This window comes from Chiloscyllium plagiosum, unplaced genomic scaffold, assembly GCF_037043375.1.
Source record: "Chiloscyllium plagiosum isolate Xiang-an unplaced genomic scaffold, Cpla_swu_hap1 HiC_scaffold_10, whole genome shotgun sequence".
Classification (NCBI taxonomy): Eukaryota; Metazoa; Chordata; class Chondrichthyes; order Orectolobiformes; family Hemiscylliidae; genus Chiloscyllium; species Chiloscyllium plagiosum.
In genome coordinates, this window is record NW_028270148.1 from 35944971 (window position 1) to 35955279 (window position 10309).

General features: G+C 39.6%; 1 protein-coding gene across 23 annotated transcripts in view; it reads right to left on the bottom strand.

Moving 5' to 3' along the window:
• Window positions 1-9874, bottom strand: part of six2a (SIX homeobox 2a) — a 77745-nt gene extending 67871 nt beyond the window's left edge. For 17 of the 23 annotated variants that reach the window (XR_015758397.1, XR_015758396.1, XR_015758398.1 and 14 more), the window contains exons 1-4: window positions 9406-9870; window positions 7044-8202; window positions 6089-6914; window positions 4785-5277 (exon numbers count right to left, since the gene is read on the bottom strand). Coding sequence is in view for 1 of the 23 variants with exons in the window: in XM_043695651.2 (XP_043551586.1) it covers window positions 4947-5277; window positions 6089-6654 (897 nt within the window). In the remaining 22 variants the exon portion in view is untranslated. Of the gene's footprint in view, window positions 1-4229; window positions 5278-6088; window positions 6915-7043; window positions 9303-9405 lie in introns of those variants that run through there. The other 6 variants (XR_015758386.1, XR_015758385.1, XR_015758392.1 and 3 more) reach the window with 6 other exon arrangements.
• Window positions 9875-10309: the final 435 nt, after the last annotated feature.

Here is a 10309-nt window from a genome sequence, read left to right on the forward strand (position 1 = left end):
GCAAAGTAATTTTTATTTATGAAGAATAACCAAACAGTGGTCTATTTTCCAGGGGATGCATGCGTTTCGTCTAAAGAGATTTTTGGTTTATTGAGCTTTCCAACATTGATAGAGTACTACAAGTTCAAAGAAGTGAAAGCTTCTTGCTGCGCAGTCACGCACCCTGGGCCACGAATCAACTTCACAGAGCAATTTGAGAAAATCCCATAAATTAAAGATGACATCGAAATTGGAGGTGTGGTGGACAGCGAAAAGGTTACCTCAGAGTACAATGGAATCTTGGTCAGATGGGCCAATAGGCTGAGGAGTGGCAGATGGAGTTTAATTTAGATAAATGCGAGGTACTACATTTTGGAAAAGCAAACCAGAGCAGGACTTATACACTTAATGGTAAGGTCCTGGGAAGTGTTGCGGAACAAAGGGACCTTGGAGTGCAGGTTCATAGTTCCTTCAAAGTCGTCAGGATGGTGAAGAAGGCGTTTGGTATGCCTTTCTTTATTGCGTCAGAGCATTGACTGTAGGAGTCGGTAGGTCATATTGCGGCTGTACAGGACATTGGTTAGGCCAGATTTGAAAACATTTTTATGACTCTAAGTAATATTAAGCTAAAAGGACAATCGCCAAATAACTGCGTGAACAAATAACAGCGCAAGCCTATAGAGGGCTCTGGCTATCAATGTTCACTTTCTAACGTGGCTGAGAGTCAATTTGGACAGAAATTTTGTATCTCCAAATAAACGATCTGCTTCCTCTCTATGCTGAAAACGGCTGACGAACAGTCCGGTTCAAGCAGAGCAAGTTTTCCTTCTTAATGCGGTTTCTGCCTTCGATTTTACATCATCTTATATTCAGCCCCAAATTACGTAGTGTGTTGCGAATTGTGATCTTGTTTTACTAAATCATTGACCCCATCCTCCCCAGCACAACACACTGCTTTATTTGAACTTGTGGGTCAGTTGTCGGCCTGTCAATGCGCGCAATTCTCCAGAGGGAAAATGCTGGAAAATCTCAGCAGGTCTGGCAGCATCTGTAAGGAGAGAAAAGAGCTGACGTTCCGAAACGTCAGCTCTTTTCTCTTCTTTTCTCTCCTTACAGATGCTGCCAGATCTACTGAGATTTTCCAGCATTTTCTCTTTTGGTTTCAGATTCCAGCATCCGCAGTAATTTGCTTTTATCGCGCACTTCTCTATTTGTCCGTGTGGATATGAATTGAAAGGCGAAACAATTTGAAACCAACTTGTTATTAAATAATGCCTGCTTACCCCTCCAGTTCTTTTAATTTGATCCACGCAGTAAAATCAAAGTAGCTTTCTCACATTTGATTGGCACCCTTGTGGATTAGTAAATAATTCGCTTTTTTTTGACCACTTAGAACACCCTCGTTTGTTTGGACCGTAGATCGATAATATTGAATTTGAAATTAAGAAGATTATCTTTGTAATTAATAATGAAGAAATGATTTTTTTTGTCCAAAATGTGGAAAATAACTATTATTTGTAATGTGCAATCATTACGTCTAATTGCTCACCACGAGTAACTGGTGACTTTGATTAGTAGTTTCGTCTCCGGGGCAAGACGTTTTTTATGACGGTCTCAATCGAAATGTTGGTTCATTGAAAAGGCATTTACTCTCTTGGAGCTTGTATTCTATCAAATTATTTCACGGCAATCATAACAATAACTACAATTCAGATTAGATATTAATAATTTCAAATATACAAATGCTGAACAAGTAAGCAACAAAAACAAAGTTCCCCAAAACATTAAAAAAACTCAGACCAAAATGTACCCCTTCTTATCTTACATCTTGATTCTATTTTATATATTTATTTATATCATAGCAGGATTAATGAAACAGTTAAATGCTTTGGATTGCCAAGAGAAATATATTTAATATTCATCATTATGTATATTTACTTTTTAGAAAAGGAACAACTCGGAATTGTTCATATAAATGTAGTCTACAATAAGTTGTAAAATTGCAGAAGGCATTGCGGCGCTAAACGTTCTGATTTTAAAGTAATATTCCAAATTAGTCCAGGTACTAGCATGTAAGAAAATGCTCAGATATACTTCGCAAAGCTTGTCAAAGATGGCGAACGCCAGTGCACTAATGCAACTTTCACTCTAATTACTTCCGAATGAGCACGCACAATTAAACACGACTCACGCTTCTGTATCGAGGCAACAATTCCTCCACTCTTCACTTCCCTTTCTCTCAAATAAATACATATTGATAACTAAAGGAAATGTTTAACAGTACTGGCAGTATGAAACAGCGTTGAAAACAGAGGACAAGGTCATGCAACCTGTTTAGCTAACTGCAGAACAATTGCATGGTTGAGTTTGTTGCTTCATTGCTAACACTGCAAGACAGCACTGGAGTCCCAATCACCAGTTAACGCGTATGTAAATATTAAAACGTACCTTCTACTGAATCATAGCATGAATGAAGTAGTAACCTACGCTTTAGGCAGCCTTGCACGGCGACGGTTAGACTAATAAATGGCAACACTCTTGCCTGGTATTTTGAGTTAACATTATAACCCTATCCCCTATATTAGATTACAGTTATGTGATATATAGAGCGCTCAATTTTCAAGTTCTATTATCCTTTCCAAGCCCGTTTGTAACTCCCCTCCGTCCTTATCTGTGACTACGTCACTGCAACTATTACTTTTCTGTAACGCAGTTCCATTTTATCGCAGTAGTCGATTAACCGATAAAACCGCAGAGGAAGCAATTGGGTGACTATCATCATTGGCAACTACGTGAACCTTAGCATTTGATTGAAGATAATCACGATACCCTTTAAAAATTAAAATGGAGGATCCCTCGTAAATGTTGTATCATAACGTGGTTTTATAACCAGAGACACCAAAGACTTTTAACAATGTAAAGGCTAACAATACACTAAGTCAAAATAGGCTTCCAAGTCGGTATTCTGAAAGACAGACTGACAAACCGGCAAATAAATAGGTAGATAGAAAGATTCACAATCGCCACCAGATACCAAAATAAAAGAAAACAAGAGATCTCAAGCTTCAAATGATGTATTGCAAGTGTCCGAGAACAAATGGCTGCTATTACTTATGCTAACTTTAATAGTTTTTATCCCTGGAGTCACATTTGTTATAGACTTTATTTGCCCAGTGCAGATATAAACGTACAATTAGCTTCCTTCGCCATTGCATCTTACTGCAGTGAAAAGACCATTGACTATAATATTTTAAACCTAGATTAAGATCACTTCACTAGCAAGATGCACGTAGCGCCTTCTTCAATAATGTGCAATTGACCGGGAGTTCTTTATTGCAGTCTACACACCGCTCAACATAATTTATTTCAGTATCCGGAGCATAAGAGAAGCCAGATATCGCAGCTGCTTTAGTCCATGGATATATAATCATGTTGGATAACCATGTTATATTATATGATCACATTCATCAGTTATCATAAGAGACTTTGCGAATAACATTACAGCTAGAAGGCTAACATTTCTGGAGCATTCAAATGACATTAAGTGCACTCAACAGCAGTCAGAGTGACATGTGTGCTCAACATATTTAGATAAGCAGACATTGACAACTCTGGAATAACGTCTCATACCCAATAAAGACATTTTAAAAATATTTTCTTTCTATTTTATAAAGTGAAAAATGGAGACAACGGTATGGGCTATACTGTTATGGTTTAAAAAAAATACTGAGTTACATTGGGGTTAAAATAGCCATCTGTATTTTTGTACTGGACGTAAATCTGCAGCCGCATGAGATTGAGAAAGGAATGGAGCCTCAGGACGTTTTATATTTCACTGGCGTAACTAGTAAACGGGATTTGTGTGGATCGTTTTCTCATCTTGGACGTGATTTTAAATAAGCTGTAATCAAGATTTTTAAAGGCCCGTTGGGCACTTTTTTTTCTCCAGCCCTTTTTCTTTATCTGCATTATATTGGCATTATAGTTAGACCAACAATAATCACCTGGAATCTTCACATAAACCCAATGGCAAATTTAACATATATCTCACGGTTTGACATTTAACGTTCACCAATGGTAAACGCGTTCGATGGAAGCGCCGCCATCCCTTATATAACGAGCATATGCTAGCAGATAAAGAATAATCGTATAATACAAAACCGTGCCGATGTCAATGTTAAAAAAAATCTAATTAAATTGTTGCTAAATAATTGAAGGGACAGGAGGGAAGAAAGCAAACGTATCGGATGTTAGCTGTGCTCTGTTTTTATTATAAAATAAGCAGGATTTCGCCTCCAAAGATTGTAGTCACGTAATATAAACAGTAATAAAACAATTTTTATGCAGAGTGAGAGCATTCCTTCTTGTTGACTGAGATATTTTTTAATGCTAGATGAAATGACATTATATGTTTACGGATTGTTTTCAGTTCAATATAGCTGCGATTACACGTTCCACGCATTCTACTACAGGAAAGCCAGCTTTCTGTACAGTTTTCATCTACATGTAAATGATCTTCCTATAGCGTGTTTTTAATTCTTTTTAGCATATTTTATCAAAACTTAAAATGCTCATTATGCACGCGATTACAAATCTACTCACTCTTGTAACCTGTATATATATATATATTTGTGTGCATGTGACTGTATGTGCTGTAGTGTAATTTTAATTGAGAGCAATACTTCCGAGATTGTGATTTTGTGACCAGTAAAATATTAACTTGTTTGTCTAAACAAAGACATCCTCCGTTATATAAAACCTTAAGACTTTGCTACATCAATCTCTTATGTGATCTAATACAGTACCTTATAACTCGAATAGCTATATCCATCTTTCCTTCCCATGGTTGACAAAATATCCACTAACGTTTTTTTTATGTACATCGCTTAACTGTCAGGTAAAATATATAAAGGATAATCTTGAGAGTGTCTTTAATTATTCGCAGGTAAAAGGAAATTGTTCTTTTTTTACGAGCCAAGGTCAACTAAGTTGGATGACATTGGGTTGAGCATGGAGTCCTGTAATGCATGGTGGTGTATAACATCTGAATTGGGTACCGCAACGGCGCTAGGACCTGGAGGCGCGGCCAGAGTGTGTAGAGGCTGCAGACTAGTGTTGGAGCTCTGGCCCAGGGATCCTAAGAGTAGCGCCGGGCTGCTCGAAGTGTGATCCGGGGTTTGAGACGGAGTCTTTTCCTCGTCTGAGCTCGCTAACATATTTTTGTTTCCATTCATCGAATGATTCATTTGGTTGTGGCCGCCGGCCGTAACGTTGGAATTCGAGTTCTCGTTGTTTTCTCTGCGGGGGCAAAGAGACAGCGAGAAAAGAAATCAAACATGAGAAAGAATAAACCGAATAAGAATTAAGGAACAACCCCAATTAAACGCGGAGGCCATTTGAAAAATCAAGTCGAATATCCTCAACGCGCGTGTCAAAGACGCCAAAAAGAACTTGAAGTCAGTCACAACTTTTCTGACTTAACACTGCAGTTGGGAACTGACTGACGGAATAAGTCTTGGAGGCACTGAACGCGTTACAGTTAGCACCATTCCGATTTTGAAGCCGTTGCTTTATTTTTAAAGTATTCTCAAGGAACTGGCGCCAAAGAGTAAACCAGGCACTTTTGCAAAATTTAACTTTTCCATAAACAAAATCAACGGCGCTCGGCAGCGACTGGCTGCACAACACACGCTTTTAAAATGATTCACCGAGAAGCCGATGTATCCCACGGGCCAGGTTATGTTCCGGAGTTTTTCATCCTCCACTGTGGCATTTCGAAGCCAAATAAAAAAGTTAAAACTTTTCTTTTGCAGCCGAAGCTTTCGCTTCTCGCCATCCGGGTGGAGGCTTCAAGTCGAACCCAAGCAGAGTCTGCCCTGCATTTCGGTGCCTGAGGTTATTGTCAGTTCGAGCATACTTCTCTTCCAAATAAAAATCACAATTTGAAACCAACGCACTTCCAGCTGGCGAATGGGCCCCGAATCGGTGGTGGAGACACACATATCGGTAGGATTGCTGCAAACGAGAGATGCCGCGGTTTGTACCGAGCGAAGTGAGTTAAACAGCTCTATTTAATAATGTGAAAATTATGTATTGCTTTTTTACTTACTCGTACCTTTCCTTGGCTTCGGCGGCTCGGTCCCTCTGTCGCCTGTTCTTGAACCAGTTGCTGACCTGGGTGGTGGTGAGGCCGGTGGCCTCGGCTAACTCCCTCTTCTCCCGGGGCGAAGGGTACGGGTTGTGAGCATACCATTCTCGCAGGACGCTGCGTGACTTCTCCTTGAAGCAGTAGCTGGTCTCCTCGCCGTCCCAAATAGAGCGCGGCAACGGGAACTTGCGCCGGACGCGGTACTTGCCTACGGCCCCTAGCGGCCGCCCCCGCAGCTTTTCGGCTTCGATGTAGTGAGCCTTTAGCCACAACTGCTGCAGCTTCGGGTGGTTGTGCGGAGAGAACTGGTGGCTCTCCAGAATCTTGTAAAGTTCGCGGAAGTTGCCTCGGTGGAAAGACACCACGGCCTTGGCTTTGAGGACGCTCTCGTTTTTATGCAGATGTTCACAGGCAGGTAGTGACCACAGGAAGCGGCCGAGCCGCTCGATGTTACCTCCTTGCTGGAGGACTTCGCACACACACGCCACTTGCTCTTGAGTAAACCCAAAAGTTGGAAGCATCGACATATCTCCCCCGCCTTGAGATAGTCTAAAAACACATCCAGATCCTAATGGAAAAAAAGTGTTCTGTGTCGCTCTTTTGCTTGAAGGTTACAGTCTCTGCTCGTGCGTTTTACTTGTAGACGCATAAAAAATCTTTCTTTCACAGGAGACCCAACATACTGCACTTGAAGACGTCCAGAGTGCTTTCCCTTCGTTTTTAATAATATTATTCTAAGTTGGCATGAATAGTCATTATGTAGAATTTGATTGGTTGGTTATCTGACCTACGGATGGTGAGGATAAGACAATAGTTAGTCAAATTATTTACCATGGAGACGCTGTCACTCAAAGTAACCCGATCCCCTTTGAGGTGTCTCCCTAGCTGAGCGAACAGCTTGCAGCTCCAGACCTACCTTGTAACACTGCACAACGTTATATAATTCCAGTTTGACAATCGAATCGACGAAAGGAAGAACAAGCCACGCTTTAATGGTCTTATTGCACTATTTTTTCGCTTCTTGTTCTGTTTTTGCTTGTCTATGTATTTATTTGTTTCAGCTGCTTTGACAAGAACCTCGTGGAATCTCTTCAATGATTGACATCGCAATAAGCCGCAGAGGATAGCGTTTTTTTTCCTCTCTTGTGGCAACGATATAGAAGAACACAAGGGTGGCGCCAGTGATCTGGAAATAACGCGTGGTCTTGATCGCGTTGAGCTCTGGTATCTGTAGTTACATTTCTGATACTTCGCTATACTTTGATCGTGGTAGTTGAACTACAGTTCCCACAATGCTTTTCTGCCCAGGGTTTCGATGGCGTGGGAGGGGAACTTGATGGGGGATGGGGGAATGGTGGGGAGGGAGAAGGTATAATCTAGTTTTCATCTGATTGAAATTGAACAGAAACTACTGTATTAATAACGGGTTGTCGCCTCATGACTTTATAATGAAGTATGCTTTTATCATCATCCAACTTTAAACAAATAGATGGGATTTTGATAACGCACAATCTTAACAGAATGCGAACTCACATATTAATCACTGGTTGGAGTTCTATTGACAAGATGCTTTTACTTGGAAGCATTACTTTATTTATGAATACCTGCATTAATCAGTCAGACAGAACTAACCATAATTTTGAAAACTGTACTGATCACAACGTGATTTTTGCACCAGTGTCAAATGAATGCTAACTTCAGAACCGAAATTTACAATGTGTGATTGATCTTAGTGGGGAAGGAGAGAAGAAAGCAGAACTAATTCATGTAATCCAATACAATCTTTTTTTAAGTATATGTGTCTAATTCTCGGATTTGCAAATCCTAATTTCGTGTCATTTAACAACAAGGATGAGGGAAGGATGGCGATAGTGACGGTGTGTGCCTTGTGTGTTTATTTTTCGGGGTCGGAATAATCAAACAGATGCTTCTCTTTGCCGGGAGCAATGTTAGAAATCTGAGGTAACAACTTCAGCAAAGGCCAGAACATTGAATCGGCCCATTGCTCCATTATACGCCTCGTCCAACAACTTGTGCGTCAGCAACACTTCGGATCAAAACAAGTCAGAATGTACCTATCGAATGAACAAAACAAAGCGTGGATCCACAATCTGACAGGCTTACTTTCAAAGCCAAGTTTAAATCTTGCTTATACTTTCAGTACTTTTTTCACTCAGGAATTTTTTTGCTCCAAAAATAGTTTGAAAACGTCCCATTTCCCATACCTCAATAACAGACTGAGCTGCTTAGAAGAGTTTATTAGAAAACAAAGGCTTAAAACAGCTGTTGGCGAGTTGTCAATTTAATCCGTATTCTCACCTTGGGGAGCTGTGGTAATAGAAACTTCAAAGTTTTAATACAACGGGGTTAAACCTGTTCCTAATAATTCGTACCAGCATTTTAAATTGTGTAAAACAGTAAACCATTACCGATAAAATAACATTTATGTTGTGTTCTGAGTGCGCAACAAATAAAATTTATCCTGTGGTTACAGCTTAATTATCCATATTTATTTAACTTCTGGGTAGAGTGTAAAATGTACCTGATTTAGATTTCCGCTACGCTTCCCTCGCTCTCAACTGATCCGCCACATCCTGGTCATTTATCTTAACTAAATTCGGAAACTCTTTTCTTTTCATCCCAAATTATTCATTTTTGTTTGTTTTTAAATGCACTGTTTTTCTTTAGGCTTTACAGAAACTCTCCACTATATTTACCAGTAATAAGCGGTTGCACGTTTTAATTTGACGTGATATAAGATAACTTACTATTAATCTCAAGAAGTATGCATTTCATTAATACCACACTTCCTTAGTCAACACAAGCTACAACTTGTGCGCAATTTTGTTACATGGGAGAACATTTTCGGGTCTGTGGTGAATTAGGATTCTGTCGAAGTGGATCGCCCCCTTTGAATGAACAATGCAGATTAATTCGTTGATAATATTCCAGGAAACCCGAGGGCTGAATCAAATGACGCAGCCCTTCATGACAAGTGCACTTGGAGAAGATTTGAGGATATTTGCATTTATGTATTCCAAGATTGTATAGACGTTATTCAATAAATTTCCTTATCTAAAGTGTTAGTTTTTATTCATGGCGAGATTCATTGTAACATAATGGAAACCAACCTCTTTCTTTTTCCGGAAGAGAGGGAGAAAAGGAAAGAGCGAGAGAGAAGAACGATACGGTTATTTCCGCATTAGCTCTGTCACTTATACCAATTAGGTTTGCTTATCATGAGTTTAGATCTTAAAACAACATTAAGGCATATTCACCTTAATTCAGTCCATACGCGGGGCGGCTTGTTTCACCCATTGCCACTGAAATGAGAAAAACGAAAGATTCAAATAATACTAACTATAAAACGGCTGACATAATAGAAAGAAATCGGAGGTCTAAATTATTAGACACTAAAAGAAAGGAAACTTGCAAACAAAAATAAATCAAAACATATTTTAAATTATAGCCCATGAATGACTATGACCAGCGAACACTATTTTGGTAAAAAAACCGACAGATATTAAAACAAAGTGGAAAGTTGCACCGGCGTCCTAACAGCTACTATTTAATTACGATTCAAAGTTAATCCTCTTAGTTTGGTGGAAAACAATATTGTCACTAACGAACAACCGTCCGAGGGAACGAAAAGCTTCGGTGGCCAAGCAGCGAATGACAGGCTCAGTGACGGTACAAGAATCAATTTGACAATATTTGTAAACTCCTTCGTGCCAGGGCTGCATATCTGAGAATGGAAAGCTTGAGGGTTCGGCGGAGTCTGACCAGTGATTAGACTTGCTGATGAATGGATATCACGTTTCTACTAATGGTTGCCCCGTATTTTGACAACCTCCCACTACTAACCCGAGAAGCTGGTAGGTCGACCGGCCTTAATTTGCTTGATTGCTCCAAGATGTCGAAGAAAGCTGAAGTGATGGAAGCGCCTTCCTATTGCCATTGGAAAATGACAGACCCATTATGTCACGTAATATTTTTACTTCACGATGTTTCAGAATTCACCAAAATAATAGTATAAAACGTCTTTAAAACGATATACTTATTTTTCCAATTAATGTAACTACTGACATGCAGTCTGAATATTTTTACATTTCAAACTTCAATTAACACGCGATTAATGTAACTGCAAATATTTCTTCATATTGCTAAAGACAAAGTCTGCGA